Genomic DNA, 21,076 nt, shown 5'->3' on the forward strand with positions numbered 1-21,076 from the left:
GGGCAGGACGTGCTCCTCTTCGTCGACAACGTCTTCCGCTTCACCCAGGCGGGCGCCGAGGTGTCTGCGCTGCTCGGCCGCATCCCGTCGGCCGTCGGCTACCAGCCGACCCTCGCGACCGACATGGGAGGGTTGCAGGAGCGCATCACCACCACCTCGAAGGGCTCCATCACTTCGGTCCAGGCTATCTACGTGCCGGCCGATGACCTGACCGACCCCGCCCCCGCCACCACCTTCTCCCACCTGGACGCGACCACCGTGCTCTCGCGCGGCGCGCCCTCGCTCGGCCCGCCAGAGGGAGGGGAGGCACCGCGCCGCCCAGCCGGCCCCGCCTGGACTCTAGGCATCGCCGAGAAGGGCATCTACCCCGCCGTCGACCCGCTCGACTCGACCTCGCGCATCCTCGACCCGCGCGTCATCGGCGACGAGCACTACGAGGTTGCGCGCGGCGTGCAGAAGGTGCTGCAGGACTACAAGGCGCTGCAGGACATCATCGCCATCCTCGGTGCGCCCTGCGGGGGAGGGGAGGGTTGGCCGCCGTGCACCCCCCCCCACCTCCCCAGCCCCCCCACCGCCCGTTTTGACCCCCCCCCCCCCCCTTCTTTCCTCTTCAGGCATGGACGAGCTCTCCGAGGACGACAAGATGATTGTGGCGCGCGCGCGCAAGATCGAGCGCTTCCTCTCGCAGCCCTTCCACGTCGCCGAGATCTTCACCGGCAAGCCGGGCAAGTTCTGCTCGCTCGCGCAGACGGTCGAGGGCTTCTCGGGCCTGCTCGCCGGCAAGTACGACCACTTGCCCGAGCAGGCCTTCTACATGGTTGGCCCGATGGAGGAGGCGGTTGAGAAGGCCGAGGCGATGGCCAAGGAGGTGGAGGACTAGGCCGCGCCGGCGGCCGGGGCGACCCCTCGTCTTATCCCCCTCCCCACCCCCCCGAGTGCTGGCGCTAGAGCGAGCCCGAGAGCATAGGGCAGTGCCAACGGCGCGCTGGCGGCCAGGGCAAGGTGAGATGCTGCTTGGGCGCCTCTCCCCTTGCGCCACGCTCAAGAAAAGGTCACATCGATCATGATCTCCCTGTAGTGCGAGGGAGCGGTGTGATCGTCCAGCGTGTTTTCCATAATCTAACATTCTCCACTCGCCACACACACGCGGCACGCGCGCTCCTTCGCGGCGCGCCCGGCTGCGCGAGCTCTCCAGGGACCAGGTCCAGCGGTCCAGTCCCAACTCATACTCAACATGCATCCGGGAAACAGAAAGCGAGATCCGTGATGTCTGATGAGGGTCACTTCATCGGGCGCGCGCACCTCTCGGCGCCAGAGGCGCGTCGCGGTGTGCGCGGGCGAGTGCGGCGGGAACGTATATGAAGGCGGCGGCTGCCGCCGAGAGCGCTGCCGCGGCGAGCGGTCGGAATCGCACCCAAGCGAGCGCGACGATGATGGCAGAGAGGCCGGCGCCGGTGCCGATGGAGAGCAGCGTGGCGAGCGGGCCGGTGAGCGCTGCGAGCAGCGGGCCGATGCCGAAGGGCAGGCGCGAGATCAGGTCGGTGGCGGCGCCGAGGATGAGCCGCAGTCCGAGAGCCATGCCTGTGCGGCGCGAGGCGCTAAGTCAGAGAGGTGCGGGTAGGGCCGGCAACTCCTCCGTGGCGCGGCGCCGCCACAGCCCGCCGCGCGAGCCAGCCACTTCTTGGCTCGCTCCTCGCGCCGCAGCTGCTGCACCATCTCCTCGGCCGACGCCACGCCGCGCACCAGCCGGTAGACGCCGCGGCCAGCCTCGTCCGACCACGGCAGCAGCTCGCCGCGCCGCCCCTGCCTGGCGAGGATGCTCACGCCTTCCGCAGGCGAGGCAACCTCGCTCCAGCGCAGCCGCACGTCGCCAACCTCGGGAGCGGGCGGCGGCCCCCGCAGCACCGGCAGCGGCGGCGTCTCGCCGCTGGCCGCCGCCCCGGCCGGGCGGAGGGTCAGACTGCCGGTCCTGCCGCCAGCCTCTCCCGACTGGCGGAGGACGTCGTCCGTGGTCTGGACCGGAGAGCCGGGGGGCAGCGGCCTGGACAGCGCCGCACCGCGCTGCTGAAAAGGGATGGAGACGGTTCCCACGCCGGTAATCGCAGCGGAGGGGAGGTGCTTGGGCTGCGTCAGTCCGGCTCCGGCCAGCGGGACTGCGGCGTAGTCGGAGAGCTGAGCGACGAGGCCTGCGGGCACATGGATGCCGCCGGGCAAGGCCGCGTCCGTCGCCGTGAAGGTCGTGTCGCCCACGGGCAGCACCGGCTCGGGGTTGTGGTGGCCGTGCGGCGCCTCGAATCGCGACGAGTCCACGGGCACGCGGCCCCAGGTTCGGCGGTAGCGGTGGGTGACCTCTCTCCGCACCTCCCTCTCAGAGACGCGCTGCGAAGTCTCGGTCCGCTCCTCTCTCCACTGGTACACCTCTGCACTGCGGCGGAGCCGAAGCACGCCCTGCCGCTGCAGCCCCCACTCGGGATCGACGAGCCCGCTCGCGCGGAGGGGGCCACTCAGGTGGACCAGTCTTCCGTCGTGAGTCGGGTCGGGTGGAGAGTCGGCGTCGAGCCGCACAAGCGAAGGCAGCAGCCGGCGGAGCATTCGCGACTCGCGCACCGCCCGCCCTTCATTCCACCACAAGAGCACGCCCGATAGGACGCTGAGCCCGACACCCGGGACGACGCCGCCAACACCTCCTCCTCCTCCTCTGCCGCGTGCGATGGGACGGTACTCGTAGTGAACGCTGCGGACCAGATCCTGGGCGCAGGCTGAGGAGAGGAGCAGCATGACGATTGCGGTGACGGGCCTCGGCATTGGTGTCTGGGTTGGTGTTGTGCTTTATGCAGTTGCCGGCCGTGGTTGCTGTCCGTGGTTGCTGGCTGGAGGCGTTTGGAGGTGTTCGGTTTGCTGGGGGGCGTTGTTGGCTTTGCTGGACGCGTTTGTTTTGCGACGCGAGCGATGTCCCGCGGGAAGCTCAAAGCGGAGGACGACGCGCGTTGGCCACAGCTCGATAAAGAATTTTCTAGCAGAAAACGAACTTGGCCTCTGTAGGCAGGTTTTTGCCCCGTTTGTGCCGCGTCCCGAGCCCGGATTCATTTTTTTAATAAATAAAACGAAGACGCGGGCGCCAAGCAGGTCGCAACCAATCGCTGGCGCGCAACCAATCGCTGGCTAGCAACCAATCGCTGGCTCGCGGGTGGGTCCCGCGACTGAAGGCCGCATAGCAAGCGGCGCTGCCCGCGGGCCAGCGGCAAACCCGCGCGCCTGGTGGCGGCGGGCGGCGGCGGCCGCGCGCAAGAGGATGACGTACTGCGCAGGCGTGTCTCCGCTGCTGGCCACACCGACGACTTCGGCGTCAGTGCGGCTCTGGCACGACGCCCGATGCCGGCCGGCCGCGTTCGAGATCCTGTTCCAGAAGGGCGACGGCAAGTGGCACTCGCACGAACAGATCGGCTGGTCGCTCCCGTTTGAGCTCGGCTCGCTCCATTGTGGCTCGGGCTGCTCGTTCCGGCTGCGCGGCCTCAACGCGAGCGAGTACGCCTCGCGAGAGCGCATCTTCAACCTCTCCGCCGAGCACCACCACCTCCTCACGCCACAGCGGCCGGGCGGCGGCGCTCTCGAGTCGGCGACCTCCGAGGTCGTTGCGACGCCCCGCCCGCCCTTGGAGGCGCCTCACCCTCCTGCGGTGCGGCTCGAGCTCTTCGTGACTCCGCCGCTCGCCGCGCCGCTGGAGCGGTCGCTCAGCCGCTACGTCGAGGGCCTCGTCAAGGAGCTCACCTCGCCGCACTTTTACGTGACGCGGGAGCGGATACAGCCGGTCGAGGCTTCACCCACCGGCGAGAGGTAGCCGAGATACAGCCGAGATGCAGCCGAGATCCGAGATGCAGCCGAGATGCACCCCGGCGGCTCGAGCTGCGGGGCACGCCAATCCGCCCCGCGTGGCGAGGCCGGCGTGGCGAGGCCGGCGTGGCGAGGCCGGCACGCGCCTCGCAGGCGCCTTCTTCATGATCGACGTGCGGCCCGAGTCCATCTTCACGCCTAACTCCGGGCCAGACGTGCCGCGCCTCCTCCAGCGCTTCGCCGTCAAGGCTGGACCGGACCGCCTCCACCCTTGCACCCTTGCCCTCCACCCTTCGACCCCCACCCTTGGACCCGCCCCCTGACCCCCCACACCCCCGACCCGCACCTGCACCCGCACCCGCACCCGGCACACCGACCCGCCACCCCGCCCCGCACCCGCCACCCCGCCCCGCAGGCAGACGAGCTCTACCTCACAGTCCCGCCCGACGAGCTGGAGTTGCAGGGGGCGGCAGCGCGCACCCTCCCGCCCGACGTCGTCGCCGCCGTGTACGGCCGGCACCCGCCTCTAGCAGTACCCGCCTCTAGCAGTACCCGCCTCTAGCAGCACCCGCCTCTAGCAGTACCCGCCTCTAGCAGTACCCGCCTCTAGCAGCACCCGCCTCTAGCAGTACCCGCCTCTAGCAGTACCCGCCTCTAGCAGTACCCGCCTCTAGCAGTACCCGCCTCTAGCAGTACCCGCCTCTAGCAGTACCCGCCTCTAGCAGTACCCGCCTCTAGCAGTACCCGCCTCTAGCAGTACCCGCCTCTAGCAGTACCCGCCTCTAGCAGTACCCGCCTCTAGCAGTACCCGCCTCTAGCAGTACCCGCCTCTAGCAGCACCCGCCTCTAGCAGTACCCGCCTCTAGCAGTACCCGCCTCTAGCAGTACCCGCCTCTAGCAGTACCCGCCTCTAGCAGTACCCGCCTCTAGCAGCACCCGCCTCTAGCAGTACCCGCCTCTAGCAGTAGAGGCCTCTAGCAGTACCCGCCTCTAGCAGTACCCGCCTCTAGCAGTACCCCTCTAGCAGTACCCGCCTCTAGCAGTACCCGCCTCTAGCAGTACCCGCCTCTAGCAGTACCCGCCTCTAGCAGTACCCGCCTCTAGCAGTACCCGCCTCTAGCAGCACCCGCCTCTAGCAGTACCCGCCTCTAGCAGTACCCGCCTCTAGCAGCACCCGCCTCTAGCAGTACCCGCCTCTAGCAGTACCCGCCTCTAGCAGTACCCCTCTAGCAGTACCCGCCTCTAGCAGTACCCGCCTCTAGCAGTACCCGCCTCTAGCAGTACCCGCCTCTAGTAGTACCCGCCTCTAGCAGTACCCGCCTCTAGCAGTACCCCTCTAGCAGCACCCGCCTCTAGCAGTACCCGCCTCTAGCAGTAGAGGCCTCTAGCAGCAGGCGATCACCGTCACTCCAAAGCCCTGGCCCGTATCGGCCGGCGCACGCCTCTCCCTCGCCCGTGGAGGCGGTCGAGAGGCGCACACCGTGGCTGGGAGGTAGGCACCACCACATCGACCCCCGATCTCCCCAGATCTCCCCCCTATCCCACTGCGAGGTAGGCACCACCATATCGACCCGCGCGCGGGGCTGTGGCGGCAGGCGGTCGAGGCGACCCTCACGCGCCCCGCGACCAAGGCGAGCCTTATTGTACTTAGATTAATATAATATATTATATTATATCACGCGCCCCGCGACCCAGGCGAGCCGCCTCTGGCCGAGGATGCACACGGCGGCGCCTGCGGCAGCGCCTGCGGCAGCGCCTGCGGCAGCGCCTGCGGCAGCGCCTGCGGCAGCGCCTGCGGCAGCGCCTGCGGCAGCGCCTGCTGCGGCCTCGGTCGGCGTGCCGATTCGCGGCCCGGCGGAGCTGCGTGCGAGTGACGGTGGCTGGTTCAGCAACCCGTTTGACGACGACGACTCGGAGGCGGGGGGCGGGTGCGAGGAGGTGGTCGGGTTGAGAGAGGGGGGCGTTGACAGCCTGTAGCACCGAGTAGGACGAGGGCGAGGCGGAGGAGCTCGAGAGGGCACTCGACAGGCAGGTGTGCGGCGCTGTGCAGGCCGCTCAACAGGGTACATAGCATGCGTCTCACATGCCACCGCCGCGCAGGTGCTGCTCGACCCGCACGAGCTCGTTATTACTTAATCACCTAATTAACCAATTAATTAAGGTGCTGCTCGACCCGCACGAGCTCGTGATTACTTAATCACCTAATTAACCAATGAATTAAGGTGCTGCTCGACCCGCACGAGCTAACCCTAACCCTAACCCTAGCCCTAACCCTGACCGCAGGTGCTGCTCGACCCGCACGAGCTCGTTATTACTTCATCACCTAATTAACCAATTAATTAAGGTGCTGCTCGACCCGCACGAGCTCGAGGCGCACCTCGTGGGAGGAGGCTCCGGCGGAGGGGGAGAGGGATGACAACGAGATGGCATGCTTCCTAAGGCGCTGCTCGGCGAGGAGCTCAACACCGAGGAAGGGCGCAAGGAGCCGGTCCTCAAGGCGACCGTCCTCTCGCTCGCCGCCCTCATGCTCGCCGTCGCTCTCTACTCGACCCTCGGCCCGCTCGCCGCGCCCGTGCTCGCACCCGCCGCCGCCGGCTGCGCCTCCGCCGCCGCCGCGCTCGGCGCCCGCGCCCGCGCCGCCCGCGCTCTCGTGGGCGGCGAGGCCCACCGCCACGCGCGGCTGTCCACGTCGGAGGGAGCCCAGCTGGCGCCGGCCGAGGACAACGCGGCGGAGCGGCTCAAGGCGTGGCTGGCGCAGAAGAGGTCGCGGAGGGGCGTGCGATAGAAGCCCTGCCTTCAAAAGTAGCCCTTGGAGCCTTTTTTGCATTCCTCTCTGGAGGAGCACTTGGAGTTAGAGCTCTACTTTCGAGTGCTGCAAATGCAGTGCACTTGGAGCACACTTGGAGTGCGGTCATTATAGCCTCACATCCAGGGCCGGGGAGCTAAGAAGCCCGCACCCCCCAGCGGGCCGGATGATCGGGATCTCGGGTTACGGGCTAGAGAAACCCTAGCCCTGGGGGGTGCGCGTTCGCAGGGAAAGGGCCGTAAAGTAAACACGGGTCTCCGAGGGTTAGTCCGCGCTTCGGGTTTCCCCTACGCCCTAGCGGCGGGGCGCCCCCCCTCAGCCGCCCCTCTACTCGGAGCTAGTAGACACCAGACTCGTACACCACACTCGTACATTCTCACTCGACCTCGCCGCACCGGCCCCCCCCCGGCCAGGACCCCTCATCCCCACCCCGCTCAGTCCTCTCTCCCGTTCGCTTTCCGCTGGTTCGGCGACGGGTGCGGAGCCCGCCTTCCCCTCTTATGCTTCTTCGGCCGCGGCCCCACCGCCGTCTCGTCTTCTCTGCCTGATCCCGTTGACTCCGCCTTCGGCGATCCCGCGCCCGACTCCCCGGGCAAAAGGCGGCGGCATTGGGTCGTGTCGCCTCCCCTCCCCGGGGGGTCGGGCCGGCTCTCCCTGGTCGGCGAGTCGCGCCCGCATCCGCGGTCTCTCTATCGTCCTCGGCTCGCCTCCCCCCTCCGCCGGCTCCTCGTCGAGCTCGGGGCGGCATGGCCCCCCTCGTCGTAAGTCACGTTGGTCCAGCTGCCGCCCGCGACGGGTCTACCCCTGGCGGGCTCGTATGTCCCGACCCCACTCGCAGAGGCCGAGACAGCCCAACTCTCACCCCCTCCGACAGTTGACTCCAGGTTTCACCCGGGGCCCTCCGGTCTCGGCCTCCCGATTCGTCGGTTGGCCCACTGTTTGCCCACGGCACCTCCCCCCCCTCGGTCCCCTCCCTCGGGTGCTCCAGCCTCCGGCGGGTTGGCTGCGGGTTCCCCAGGTTCCGTGAGGGTCCGTACGGTGACGGCCACGCCGGCAGCGGGGGCGGAGGCGGCGGTAGGGGGGGCGGGTACGGTGTCGGCACTGGCGGCCGCAACGCCTGGTGTGGGACTTCAGGGGCGGCCCCTCGGCCCTGCAGCCGTTCCCGCGGCAGGGGCGGAGGCGGTGGGTGGGGGGGCGGGTACGGTGGCGGTACTGGTGGCCGCAATGCCTGGCGTGGGGCCTCAGGGGCGGTCCCTTAACCCTGCGGTGTCGCCCCAGCGGCGGGGGCGGAGGCGGAGGCGGGGGGGGCGGGTACGGTGGCGGTACTGGCGGCCGCGACGCCTGGTGTGGAGCCTCGGGGGCGGCCCCATGACCCTGCAGCCGCTCCAGCTGTGGCTCCACGCGCCGATCGTTCACTGCGCTCCGGGGGGGGGATCTAGCCCTTGCTTCCCCCCGTGGAGGGAGGGGGGCAGGGCCCGGGCTCGCCGCTGGCCTCGCCTCTCCTCCCCCTCGCGTTCCGCTAGGTCGTAGGCTGTCTATCATCCCCTTCGATCCGCACCCGCACTGCCCGAATGTCGAAGGCTGCGTTGTGTTCGGACAGCGGGCCCGCCGACGCCACTCGCTTCTTCACACAGCAGGCGTATGCCATCATCGCCTGTCCCCCCGACGGTGTCGATCCCGGTGCAATGTCATTGACGAGGTATCCCCCCCCCCCCCCCCCACACCGGAACACCTGCCCAAGAAGGTCCGTCGAGCCAACCAGCCGTTTAGCCAGGCCCCGCACTTCTCGTGCCTGCACCGGTCTGAGCACGCCGGTGCTGGCTGCGAGCGACAGGCCGATTGCCCTAAGTTCCGCCAGGACTGCCCTCTCACCCGCCGCCGCGGCCTCTTGATCCCTCCCGGCTTCTCGGATCGCGTTCTGTCGTTGTTTTACCCTGTCTGCTGCCGGCACGAACCTCTCCGGGGTGCCTCGTGCCCTTCTTGGCAAGATCCGCATCGGGGCAGGTCGATCCACAGCTGTAGCCCCGGCTCGGGATGTGCTCGCCCGTTGCGATGGTTGCTCCCCCCTAGCCTTGAGCCTGTCTCCACGCCGCCCCTTCTCACGGATCACAGGGGCCGCACAACCGAAGCACACAAACACCCCTCGTCCCTGCATGGCGTGGCATAAGCGCGTCTTCATCCCCTCCTCCGCCTCCCCTTCCACCCGCTCAGAGATTCGTTCGAGGATGGCACTAACCACCCCTTCTGCCACTTTCGTAGCCGCAGGTCCGTCTTCCGGGTTTACGTGGAACAGTGTGCGAAATTTACCTAAACTTACCGCCGCACCCATGGCAGGCGGCTAGCGTGGGGAAGCGCTCCGTCCCGAGCGACTCAAGAGGGATCCCCACTGCTTGCCAGTGGCGCGTCACCTGTATTGCCCGCTGCTTGACTACCCGAGCCACCAAGCACCATCCTCACAGGGCGCCTCCCTCCATCCCGAGCAGCGCACCCGCCATCTCCGCTTCCGCCATTCCCACTAGTCGCAGGAATCGGGGGAGGGCGGCCGGCACCGCTCCGTCGGGGACGGCTTCTTCCGGGGCTGCTCCAGCAAGTTCGTGTAGCGCACGTAGCGTCGTTGCCGCATCGTTCGCCTCCTCCCCGCCCCCAAACCGGCCTTCTCTGACAGAGGTAGGAATGACAGGGAGTCGGGCTGCCAGCGAACCACCCTCCATGGTGCCATGAAGTCCACCGCCCCGCAGCATGTCTGCGCAGTCCACGCCAGCGTCCGCCGCCCCCCGCCCCCATACCACGTGGGGGCCCACATCGTTGGTGCGCCGGTCCCCCGCCCGCCGGTGCCGCCCGCTAAAAAGGCGAGCCGCCGTAGCGCCTCGGTTACTTCTTACCATCGCAGCCACGTTATCCCTCCTCGGCGCGAAGAGGAGCACTCTGACGTGCCGAGGGTTCATCAGTCGGGCGTGGCGGCGGAGCATTAGTGTGCTACATTTTTCTTTTTTTTCCGCAGCGCCTTCTTTTTCCAGTGCCAGCCAGGCAGCGTGCCTGCCTTGGCTTGCCGGAGACGCGCGGGGCCAGCTCGCCTGTCAGAGCCCGCCTGACAGACAGACACACACCACGCAATGAGTGCCAGCCCCACGGCTATGATAAGCGAGGGCAGCTTCGTGGTCCTGCTGCTCTCGGGAGGCGAGCGGAAGCTGCAGCGAGTGCGCTCCGGCGCCGCCATGCGCGTCGGCAAGCACAAGCCAACGTGCGACCCGCTGCTCGGAGCACCGTTTGGCGCAAACTTTGTGGTCGAGACTGGCGGTGGCGAGGCGCGCCTGGTGCGCGACCAGCGGACGATCGAGGAGATCGACGCCTCCGTCACCGAGGTCGCCGCCTCCCTCGGCGGCGCTTCGGCCGATGCCACCAACGCCGAGCTGAACGACGAGCGCGAGGCCACGACGGCTCAGTCGCTGAGCCACGCGGAGATTGAGGCGCTCAAGGCGGGCGGCGCGTCTGGCGAGGCGCTCGTGCACGCCATCGCTGCCGGTTCGAAGACCTTTGCCTCGAAGACTGCGTTTTCGCAGGAGAAGTACCTTCGCAAGAAGGCGCGAAAGCACTTTCAGACAGTGACTGCGCTGCGGCCCTCGCCGCTGGTGCTCTGCGACCACTTCATGGCCAAGGGCCCCGACAAGCTGATGGGCCTCCGCCGCGACTCCCTCTCCCTCCTCCTCACCCTCTCCGACCCGCGGCCCGGCGCGCGAGTCCTCTGCCTCGACGGCACGAGCGGCCTCCTCCCCGCGGCGCTCGCGGCCCAGCTCGGAGGCGACGGCGCCGTCCTCGCGGCCCACGTAAGGCAGCCCTCGCTCGACGGGCTGCAGTGGCTCAACCTCACGCCGCAGTGCGCCGCGACCGTCGGCTCGGCGTCGCTCCAGCAGCTCCTCACGTGGGCTCCCTCCTCCTCGCCCTCCTCCTTGCCCTCCTCCTCGCCCTCCTCCTCGCCCGCTGCCGCCGCCACCGCGGCGGCGGCGGTGGCCGATCCCGCCGCGGCGGCGGCCGAGGCGGCGGCCGGCGATGGCGATGGCGCGGGTGTGGCATCGATGGCTACGGAGGCGAGCGGTTGGCTTGCGAGTGGTGGCGAGGGCGGCGCTCCAGCGACGGCAGACGGGACGGAGGCGGTGGCGGAGGCGGGCGCGGTGGCGGAGGCGGGCGCGGTGGAGGGTGAGGGGGCGGAGGGGGCGGAGGGGGAGAGCGGCGCGGCGGGCGGCGAGGAGGGTGGGGGCGGTGGCGGTGGCCCCGACCGCCGCGCGCGCGCGACCAAGCTGCAGGACAGCGCGGCACTCGACGCATGGTGCGCCAGAGCACCGCGCCGCTGGCCCGGTGCAGCCTGTCCCCTCACCCGCCTCGCCTGGCGCAGGCTGGCGCCGCTCTTCTCCTCTCTCGTCGTCGCGACCCGCGAGGCGCCGGCGCCGGTCCTGCCGCAGCTGCTCTCGCTCCTTCGGCCGAGCTCGCCGTTCGTCGTCTACTCGGCGAGCATGGAGCCGCTCGCGCAGTGCTACCACCTCTGCCAGGCGCCCCCTGCCCGTCCAGGGCGAGCGAGGGCCCGCCTCGACCACCCCCTCGCCGCCCCGCCGCCCTCCCGCAGGCGAGTCGCTGCGCCGTGCGCCTCCAGCTCCTCGAGACCTTCACGCGCGCGTACCAGGCGCTCCCCTCCCCCACGCACGCCACAGGGGGGCGTGAAGTCTGTCCCGTCTGCCTCGTGCCAGGCCGCCTCTCACTTGCCCGCCCCGCGGCGCGCAGGTGGCGCCGAACCGGACGCACCCGACCATGAGCACCTACCCGCCGACGGGCTACGTGCTGGCCGGCATCAAGGTGGCTCCGCCGGCAGGGAAGTGAGCGGCGCGGGGGCGGGCGCGGCGGCCGGCGCGCGGAGACACGCGACGGGGCGAGCTTGACGAGCAACTCGCTCTCACCACTCTCCTGCCGCACTCACGGTCCGGTCCGCGCGCCACATCCGCATCATCCGGCGTGAGGGGTGAGGCCCACGCCGCACGCATACGCGATACTTTATTACGGTCTCTCACGTCTCAGCTCTCTCACACCACACGCGCGGCGCGCGGGAACGAAATGATAATTGTGTCATTCATATGTCGCACTAAGTGTATCCGTGGGGGCGGGGCGGACAGCCCAGGAGCGTGCCCTGGTGGATCTCTCGTCTCTGGACTCTGCCCAGTCCGGGGGTGCGTCGAACCTTCCATCACCCTGGGAACGTCCGGGTGTTGGAAGTAAAGATATATTACTTTTTTTGTCGCACTAAGTGCGGTGCGTCTACACCTCCCCATTCTAAAGAAACAAGAGCTGTGGCGCGTACCGAGACCGCGGCGGCGTGCGGCGAGAGACGAGAGTGCGACTACGCGCGCGGTTTAGACGGGAGCTCGGGGGGCGGCGCGCATCTCGTCCGTGTCTCTTCATGAATCTGAAACGCGTCTGCCGTCTCGAGACACATGCGGCGCGAGACGCGCTCGCAAGCTGGCAGCCGCGCGCGCTCTCTCGACGGGGGCGAGGCGGAGGGGGGAGGGCGGATCACAGGAAGTAGTCTGGCATGCGCGTAGTGAAGTCGGGCACCTTGCGCAAGTGCTGCGGCCGCGGCTCGAAGACCTGAAAGTCGATGGCTCCCTCGACCGAGATGGTGAGGATGGCGGCGACGTTGCCGCAGCGGTAGCAGTAGTTTGGCGCCGACCAGACGGTGACGAGCAGCTGGCCGAAGAAGTACTTGTACCCCTCCATCGCCAGCTGGTGCGAGCGGGCGATGAGCTCGAGGTGGTTTGCGTACAGGAACTGGTCGGCGATGTCGGGGCCAAAGACGTAGCCGGCGCCGCGCGCGGAGATGCCCCAGCCCTGGATGTCGTCGTCCGGGTCAGACCACATGAGGTCGCACATGGGCCCCTCGTGAGGGGGCTCCTGTGAGGGCGGGAGGCGGGTGGAGGGAGGAGTGGCGAGGGAGTGACCCGGCAGTGTTCTCGAGGGAGTCTCGGAAGAGTCTCGGGAGTGTCTCGGAAGAGTCTCGGAAGAGTCTCGGAAGAGTCTCGGGAGGCGCCTGGACGCGGTGGAGGTCCTGGATCTGGTCGATGGTGTCGAGGGAGGGGGAGAGGCCCCCGTGCACGCACAGCACCGAGTTGTCCACCACTGCGGAAAGGCAGAGGCAGTCGAACACGTCGACGCACGCTCGCCAGACAGCCGTGTTTCCGTACTTCTTGAGGCACTCGTCGTAGAAGCCGTACACCTGCGGAGGAGGGAGGTTAGGGCTCGGCCGGGGCGAAGAGGGCGCGGCGCCTCGCGGGCGGTCCCGCCTGCGTGATCTGTCGGCTCTCGTGGTTGCCTCGGATCAGCGTGACGCGCTTTGGGTACCGGACCTGCGGCGTGGGAGGCAGGGGGGAGGCAGGGGGGGGGCGCGTGTGGGAAGGGGGAGAGGGGCGGTGTGTGTGGATGGTGGGGGGTCTCTTGCCGCGAGAGCCTCGCGCGGGCAGCCAGCCAGGCGCACGCGCTGGTGCAAAGCAGTGCCGCGAGGGGACCTCACTCACCACCACCGCCCCTCCCTCTCCCCGTCGGCTCTTTCCCCTCGGCGGCAGGGGCCGCGCACACGCGCACCTTGAGCGCAAGCAGCAGCAGGAACGTCTCGACCGAGTAGTAGCCACGGTCGACAAAGTCGCCCATGAAGACATAGTTCACGGAGGGCACCTGACCGCCGACGTCGAACAGCTCGAGCAGGTCGTAAAACTGCCCGTGGATGTCGCCCACCTGCAAAAGCACGCGCGAGGGCGTCAGGCCGCCGGGGGCCCGCTGGCCGTGCCCCCCCCTCTCCCCGACGCCCGCCGCTACCGCCACGCGCGCACCACCACGGCGGGGATCGGCACGTGGTGCACGTTGGACTCCTCCATCAAGATTTCCTTTGCCTTTTCGCACAGCGCCTTGACGGCGTCCTCCGAGATGATTTTGCACTGCTTCAGACTGCTGATGTGCTCATCCACATCTCTGGAGCTGACGTGCGCGTCCGCCATCGCGCCGAGATGCCTCGACGCGCACGGCCGGACACAAGAGAAGGTCGCGCGCCGCCGATACGCGCCGCTGAGAGTCGCGTGATAAGAAAACACAGCATAAAACGTCCCGGAAGATTCCGCAAAAATCTAAGAAACCAAGAAAGGGCGCACACACACGAGTGTGAACAAGGAGCCCCGCTCAAATTTTCTTTTCGCCTGCGGCGCGCGCACACTTGTCATTTTGCCCAAGCCTGCGGTGTTCTGGGCGGTGTGGATGGAGAAGAAGCTCCTTATCAGCTGGTCGGCCGCCATGTGGGCCTCCGGGCCTGCTGCGGCGGCGCGGCCGGTTGAGGCCGGGCTCGGCCCGGCCCGCGACGGCTGGCCGCCGACGAGCGCGCTCGCGCTGCTCGTCAAGATGGCGGCGGTGGCGATTGCGGCGACAAAAGTTCAGGCGTACAGCGCTCAGGCGCCTGTCGTCTTTCGTCTTTTGTCGCATTTCGCACACGCGCACGCCGCGCGACCCGCGTCGCTCCGCGAGGGCATGTGCCTTCCGCGATTCGAACCCGCAGCCAAAAGCTGCTCGCTCGAACCGCGGCCGACTCTGCCACCGCGGCCGCAGCTGCTGAGCTCTCCAGAAAACTGGTGCCTCATATGCTGCCTCCCTGCGGATGCTGCCGGCGAGCCTGGCGGTCCGCTGTACTACAAGGAAGTGCTGACTCGATTTCTACTCGAATTCTTCTACCCCCACGACTCGGAACGCGAATGTGACAGGACCATCGGGTCCTTCAGCCTCCAAAGCGGGATCACCCGAGAGCAGCTGAGCCTGCCTCTGGCCTCGCCTCCCTCTCCTTCAGGCATTCGTGGCATCCTATGGGTCGTCCAGAGTATCGACCTCTGGCTTGTCAGCCGGTCACTTGATGACGACCATGAAGTACAGCGATCGCCACCTCGCTGACCTCTCCGCAAGGCCTCCCGACCGCGTCGAACTCACGGCGCGGGCTCTCTCGGCTACGGGACCGGCCCCAGCTTCGGCTGAGGGCTAACAAGCTGCCGAGCCCAAATCACTGTGAGAGTCGTGATTTCTTGTTGGTTAATAAAAATCTCTCTCTGGATGGAGATGTGTGCGTCTTCTTGTCATCCCAAGACTGCTGACTGGCGCATCGGTCCAGCGCTTCCTTATTGTCGTTTTTCCCAAAAATTCCTACGGCTGACCTGGGAGAGATTTTTATTAACCAACAAGTACAAGAAATCACGACTGTCTTGACCTGGGTGGGGTGCCGGCCGAAGCTAAGAAACCACGGCGTGGGGTGGGTGGGGTGGGTGGAAAGGCTTAGAAACGGCGGCGTGCCGCGGGATCCTGTTTTCTTAATGCCCGCAACAGACTGTAAGCTTGGGATGTCCGTTTAGGCGTTTTATTTATTTATTCGTGCCCATCTGGGCGACGGCTAGCACCACACTCCTCTCCTTAAAATCCCTGTGTGGTGGCGGCGTGCCGTCCTCCCACATCCCTCCCTTGATGCTTGATGTGTGTGTTTTCTTTCTTTCTTTTCGTGCCCATCGCTCTCGGGGACTGCTCATTATTTATTTCTTGACGATCGGGTCAATCGCGAGATGTCAGATGATATCATTTAAATGAAATAAACAAATTCCACGGGCACCACATTCTTCCGTCCTCGCACACTCGGGCTAGCCCGAAACCTACAAATTCCTAGATGAGGACCGCACACGCCTCCGGCTCCCGCGCCACGTGGTCGGCCGCCTCGCTCTCCGCCGCGTCAAAGATGCGCTCCAGGTGCGCCACGTAGCTCCGCACGAACCCGACGCGCGGCTCGGTGTGGCCTTCTGGGTCGGTCCACACCTCCGGGAAGGCGATCCCGCCGCCGTGCAGCCCGCGCGCGATCCTGCCCGTCCGGCCGCAGTGCTCCGCGGCGGCGAGGTCGAGCGGCTGCCCCTCCCACGAGGCGGCCGGCAGCGCGGGCCCGCCGCCGTCGCGCAGCGCGCGGTCGAAGCCCGCCGTGAAGGCGACGGCGGCGGGGGCAGAGGCGACGAGCGCGGCGGCCAGCGCCTCGTCCCCCGGCACCCGGCAGTAGCGCACGAGGCCCTGGTCGAGCGCCTCCCTCGCCCACGCGGCAACCTCCCCCTTGAGGCCCGTCCCGTCGTACTTGATGTAGTCGGGCCGCTCCTCAGCGAACTTCACAGCCGCCCCCCGCCCGTACACGTCGACCCGCTCGCAGCCGGCGAGCCGAACCGCGTTCCGCGCGGCGAGCAGCCCGCTGTGCGACCCTCCCACGACCGCGAGCCGCGAGCCGCGCAGCCGGCGCGCGAGGCCGTCGGCCTCGAAGGCCGCGGGCGTGACGACGGTGTCGTGGTCGAGGACGGGGATGCCGGCGGCAGCGAGCCGCGCGGTGAGCGCCGGAGAGGGGAGGCGCGGCGCGGCGCCGGTGCACAGCAGCACGTTCCTCGATCGCAGCTCTCCCGACGGGCAAGTCTCTGCCCGCCAGCCGTCGCCGTCGCCAGCCAGGAGGTGGACGCTACCCTGGACTGCCCGCACCGCCTCGTGCGACTGAAGCGCCTCGGAGCCATCGCGAAGAGCATCGATCGAGAGCTGGAGCGACGCGGTCGAGCCGGGATCCGTGCGCGCGAGCGAGGGCCCAGCGCGACTCGCCTGGCGCGGCGCGAACTGGAGATGCGGTAGGCTCTGGAACGCGCGGCAGAGCCGGTCGTTCCGCGTGTTCGCCGGGACCGAGCCGTAGCGACTGAGCCGGCCAGTCGAGAAGCTCGGATCTATCCACGTCACCTTTGCGCCTCGCCGCAGCAGCGACGCGACGGCGAAAATGCCGCAAGGGCCTGCGCCGACGACCAGCCAGTCGGTCTGCATGAACTGAGGCGTGTGTGCTTTCATTGCAGCGCGATGTTTTACGTGAGTTAGGTTCTCGAGCTTGATCCAGGCAGAGGCGAGCGCTGCCCAGGGAGGAAGAAAAGAGCACGCGCACTCGCGTTGGCATCCCGTTGCAGGAAGGTTGCTTTCTTTCTTTCTGGTTGCCGCCCGGCGTCTCTTCCATTTCGCCCTGTGTGGATAGAGGTGCGTGGGGCGATTCAAGAGTGCCTTGCCCGGACGGCGGTGCAGTATCGCTATCGGGGCTGCAGGGCAGCTCACGAAGGATTCGCGTGCGGGGTGCTGCTTGCCATGGTGCTGCGGTGCTGTCGTGTCGGGGGAGAGCGGAGGGCCCGATGCAGTAGATGAATCCCGAGCTGAGACCGGCGGGCGGGCGCGACCCGGGTGCCGCGGATGACACACGAGAATGCGGGGCCGGGGGAGCGGAACTTGTTTCCGCAGGCGAAAGCGGAAAGGACAAGACGGATTTTTAAACGACGGTGGGACTGACTCCTTCTCCCTTCTTCTCGTTTTTCTCCTTTTTTCTTCTTTTAGATGGAATAGAGAAGAATGAAAAGCCCCGGGTCATGCAAGCCATCTCCATGCAACACGGTTGAACAGACGCCCAACACGGTACTTCGGCCCCTCGCGGCATGCGAACCCTCTTTGCCCGAGTAGCCAGGTTGAGGCACAGAGACGCGGCACGGCAAGCTTTGCTGCTTGTCGCGCAATAGATGGCGCTCTCTTGCGTGTGCGGCCACGCCACTCCACGGCGGCGTCTATCAACATAGAGCTAGAGCTTGATCAGCGCCAGCGTGAAGGACACCTCGCCAATGCCGCAGGCCGTCTCGCAGTGGCTCGCCCAGTACTCGTCGCGAAGGAGCGGGAAGGTCATCGGCGTGCCCGCGGCCGCCGGCGTCGCGGCCGGGGGCGGAGGCGACGGGGGCGGGGGCGGGGAGGGTGGCGGTTGCGTCGGTGGGGGGGGGAGCGGCGGGGGCGAGGGCGGCGGCGGCGGCGGCGGTGGCGGCGAGGGCGGCGGCGGAGGCCGGGGCAAGGGCGGTGGCGGCTTCGGGCTTGGCGGCGGAGGCGGAGGCGACGCAACCAGGGCGCCGGGGCTCGGTGGAGAGGGCGACGGGGGAGGCGGCCTCGGGTTGGGCGGGGGCGGCCGCGGAGCGGGTGGCGGAGGCGGCGATGGCGATGGGGCCGGCGGCGGAGAGGGCGGCGGCGGCGGCGATGGCAGCGGTAGGGGCGGCGGCGCGGGGTCGGGGCTTGGGGGCGGGGGCAGTGGCACGGGCGGCGGCGACGGCGGGGAGAGGCCGGCCGGCAGCTGTGCGGCGGGCCAGGCGGCCCGGTAAATCTTTCCGGTCCAGCCGAGCCAGTCGTCGAGGGACATCTTGTCTCGATCGTACAGGCTGAGCGAGATTGCGTCCTCGGGGTGGCCTTCCCCGAGGTACACGAGAGGCTCGCTCGCCCACGCCGCTCCCGCCGAGAGGCCGTTGGCGTCTGGCTCCGCCTCGACGGGAGCCGACTCGAAAAGGAGGCGCTGCTGACCGGTGGCGCCGTCGTGCATGAAGATGCGGATGTACGGGTCTGCCGCCCCCTCCGCCTCGATGGGTACGCCCGCGAGCCCGAGGATCACCGACCAAAAGGCGACCAGCGCCCTCTCGAAGGGGCCGTGCGGCACGTGGTGGAGGCCGCTGGCGCGGAGGTCGGTGAAGGCCAGCGCCGAGGTGGCGGGAGGGGGCGTGGGCGGCGGCGGCGCGAGCGGCGCCGGCGCCGGGAGGTCAATCCCGCCCATGTTGAAGAGCTGCAGGATCCCGTTTGAGCTCCCGATGGAGAGGAGCGAGTTGATGGACGTGATGGAGAGGATGGAGCAGATGGAGCCGATTGAGAGGGCCGAGTTCTCCGAGGCGACGCTGGCGAAGGACCCGGACGAGAAGACGCTCCCCAGGCTGGCCGTGCTGCCGACGGAACCAACAGAGGAGTGTGATCCAACAGACGCGACCGAGAACTCGGAGCCGGCGGAGCCAGCCGCGGCTGTCGATCCGAGCGATCCGAGAGAGTACGCGGAGCCGAGGGCGGTCGCCGCCTGCTCCACCGAGGGCGCTCTCACTGAGCGCACCTCTTGAGCAGGGACGGGAGAGCCGATGGAGAGGAGGAGAGCGATCATGCCAAAAAACCCAGCTGAAGCTCACGCTAAGGAGTATACACAGTGGTTTTTCTTTTTATTTCGGAAAACGGCTTGTGCGCAACGGTCCGGGGAGAAGGAGAGAGAGAAAGCGGATACAAAGCCACGAAAGGAGAGCATGGCCGAGGATTGAAAGGCACCTCCGCCGCTGGACAGGGTGGCCCGCCACAACGACCCCTGGAATTGCGACTCGCCGCTTTCCTCCCGCTGTGATTCTGTGTGAGCTCTGTGTCTTGTTTGCCAACAATACACCTAACACAAGAACACAACGCACTCTCTTATGTATGTATGTAGGAAGGCGAAGAACAGTTGGGCTCAGCCCGGTTTGCCTCTCGCACCCTTGGAGCACCCCGTCTGTTTTCCTTTCCTTTTTTCTCTACAACACCCTCTCTTTCCCTCTCTATTTCCCCGGGAAAACTGCGTGGAAATCGTCAAATTTTTGGCTCTGAGCCGAGTCTGAGGCTGGTTTGGGCCCCAAATCAGCCAAATTTTAGGCCAAATCGGCAAAATGCCGGGAATTTCGCGGAGAACCCGTGTATACCTGGAAATTACCCTGCGACCGCCTGGGCATTTTGTCGATTTCCTCAATTTTGCCTCAGATTTTGCCCCAGACCAGCTCTCAGACTCAGGGAAACTCGCGAGTTTCCAGAATGGAGCACCAAACACCCTCTGTTTTCCCTGGAAATTTCCGGAAACGCAAAGTGCTGGGGACCCTCTGTTTCGTTTTTTTTGTTTTCCGGAAAACTGGGTTGAGCCCAAAAGAACAGCCGGGCTCGGACTGGACACCAACGCGGTATGGGTGGACGCTGGACAGATGATGACGACACGCACGAGCGACACACAGACACAAACAAGCTCTCTTAGATCTAAAGAGAAAACAGAAAAGAATTCTCTTAATAGAAGCCTCTCTGAAAAGAATTCGCTCCGCCGAGTCGCGCCTCGATTGGGTCGGCCCCGGCAGTTGCCTCGCCATGGACTCGCCCGCCTCGTCGGCACGCAAGCAGCGCGCCGCTCGCACCGACACGACCGAGCTCCCCCAGCCGATGGCCTGCTCTTCTGCCGACGAGCTGGTCTCGCACGTCGGCGAGATCTGCCGGTCGCTGCAGCAGCCCGTGCGCACCGAGGAGCTGTGGGAGGAGCGGGCGCTCGCGATGCGGCGCCTGCACGCGCTCCTGCTCGGCGGCGCGGCGCAGCACGAGCAGTTCGCTCGCCTCGCCAACTCCGACCTCGCCGCGCCGCTCGCGCTGCAGCTCACCGACCGGAGGTCCAAGTGCATCAAGATTGCGTGCCTCGCCGCGGGCGAGGTTGCGGCACGGCTCGGGGCTGGGTTCGCGGAGGGAGCGTCGATCCTGCTCCCCAGCCTCCTCAGACTGCTGCGCGGCGCGGCGCCGTCCGTCGTCGTCGCCTCGGCGGACGGGTGCGGCCAGCTCCGCCTCCGCCTTCCGCACCGCTCTCCCCGGCCGCCACACCCCTCGCCGCCGCGCGGACAGGTGCATCCGGGCGCTGGTGCGCCACACTCTCGCTCCCGAGCTGCTGCCGCCGCTCGTCGCCGGCGCAACCGCCCGCGGCGGCGCGGCCGCGCTGCGAGGCGCCTGCGTCCGCTTCCTCGGCGACGCGCTTGAGGCGCTTCCCTCCGACGCGCTCGCGCCGCACCTTCGAGCGATCGGCCAGGCGCCTCGCAGCCCCGCGTCGCCCCCTATCCGCCTGTCCCGCCCCGACGGCCCTCCCTCCGCCCGCCCGCAGGCGCTCGGCGAGGCGGTGGCGGACGCCTCCTCGGGCGTGAGGGCGGCTGCGGCAGCCTCCTTCGCAGCGTCCTTTGCGCCGAGGTTCGGCGACGAGGCGGCGGCCGTCCGCGCGACCTTCTCCGCCGCGTCGGAGCGGCTGGTTGCCTCGAAGGCGGAGGCGGCTGCAGACCCGCCCGCTTCCGTATCGACACCCCAGGCGACGCCCCCCGCCGCCGCGCCTCCGCGCCCCAGGCAGCCACACTCGGGCGGGCAGCCGCACTCGGACGAGGCGAGGCGGCGGGACCGGTCGGGAGGAGGGGGCCGATCGGGAGGGAGTCCGAGCGGCACCGGGCGCGGCTCGGAGGCCGGCTCGGGGGGCAGGCCCCGCTCGCTCGACGAGGCCAAGGCCGCCGGCCGGCGCAGGAGGAGGGACGAGGCGGAGAGGGCACAGGCGGCGGCGCGGGGCGAGGGGGTGGCGCTGGCAGCGGCAGCGGCAGCGGCCGTTGTGCGGACGGCCGCTGCGGCGGCGGCGGGTTCGGCGGGTTCGGCGCAGGAGGTGCAGGTCTTCGCCCCGGTGCGCCTGTCGTCTCCGGAGGCGGAGCGAGTGGCAGCAGCAGCGGAGTCGGGCGAGCCTCAGCCGGC

The 21,076-nt window shown here is 68.0% G+C and overlaps 4 protein-coding genes across 4 annotated transcripts; 1 reads left to right on the forward strand and 3 right to left on the reverse strand.

Moving 5' to 3' along the window:
- Positions 1-9,750: 9,750 nt before the first annotated feature.
- Positions 9,751-11,506, forward strand: EMIHUDRAFT_109824 (hypothetical protein; the record flags this gene model as incomplete). Its single annotated transcript, XM_005789738.1, has 4 exons — positions 9,751-10,961; positions 11,028-11,082; positions 11,256-11,270; positions 11,411-11,506. 4 exons carry the CDS (start codon positions 9,751-9,753, stop codon positions 11,504-11,506), a joined length of 1,377 nt encoding a protein of 458 aa, XP_005789795.1.
- A 427-nt stretch (positions 11,507-11,933) lies between these two features.
- EMIHUDRAFT_423224 (hypothetical protein) lies at positions 11,934-13,668 on the reverse strand (the record flags this gene model as incomplete). Its single annotated transcript, XM_005789739.1, has 5 exons — positions 11,934-12,571; positions 12,708-12,893; positions 12,961-13,023; positions 13,259-13,408; positions 13,504-13,668. 5 exons carry the CDS (start codon positions 13,666-13,668, stop codon positions 12,194-12,196), a joined length of 942 nt encoding a protein of 313 aa, XP_005789796.1. The 3' UTR covers positions 11,934-12,193.
- A 1,687-nt stretch (positions 13,669-15,355) lies between these two features.
- EMIHUDRAFT_225517 (hypothetical protein) lies at positions 15,356-16,549 on the reverse strand (the record flags this gene model as incomplete). The annotated part of the gene is made up of 2 exons (XM_005789740.1): positions 15,356-15,568; positions 15,728-16,549. The coding sequence occupies 2 exons, from the start codon at positions 16,547-16,549 to the stop codon at positions 15,356-15,358; spliced, it is 1,035 nt and encodes a 344-aa protein (XP_005789797.1).
- A 510-nt stretch (positions 16,550-17,059) lies between these two features.
- Positions 17,060-18,709, reverse strand: EMIHUDRAFT_440382 (hypothetical protein). Its single transcript, XM_005789741.1, has one exon. The coding sequence runs from the start codon at positions 18,690-18,692 to the stop codon at positions 17,316-17,318; it is 1,377 nt and encodes a 458-aa protein (XP_005789798.1). The 5' UTR covers positions 18,693-18,709; the 3' UTR covers positions 17,060-17,315.
- Positions 18,710-21,076: the final 2,367 nt, after the last annotated feature.

Source organism: Emiliania huxleyi (assembly GCF_000372725.1).
Source record: "Emiliania huxleyi CCMP1516 chromosome Unknown EMIHUscaffold_125, whole genome shotgun sequence".
NCBI lineage: Eukaryota > Haptophyta > Isochrysidales > Noelaerhabdaceae > Emiliania > Emiliania huxleyi.

Excerpts from the sequence above, each read along its gene's own strand:
- EMIHUDRAFT_440382 (XM_005789741.1), bottom strand. The coding sequence starts at position 18,692 with ATGATCGCTCTCCTCCTCTCCATCGGCTCTCCCGTCCCTGCTCAAGAG.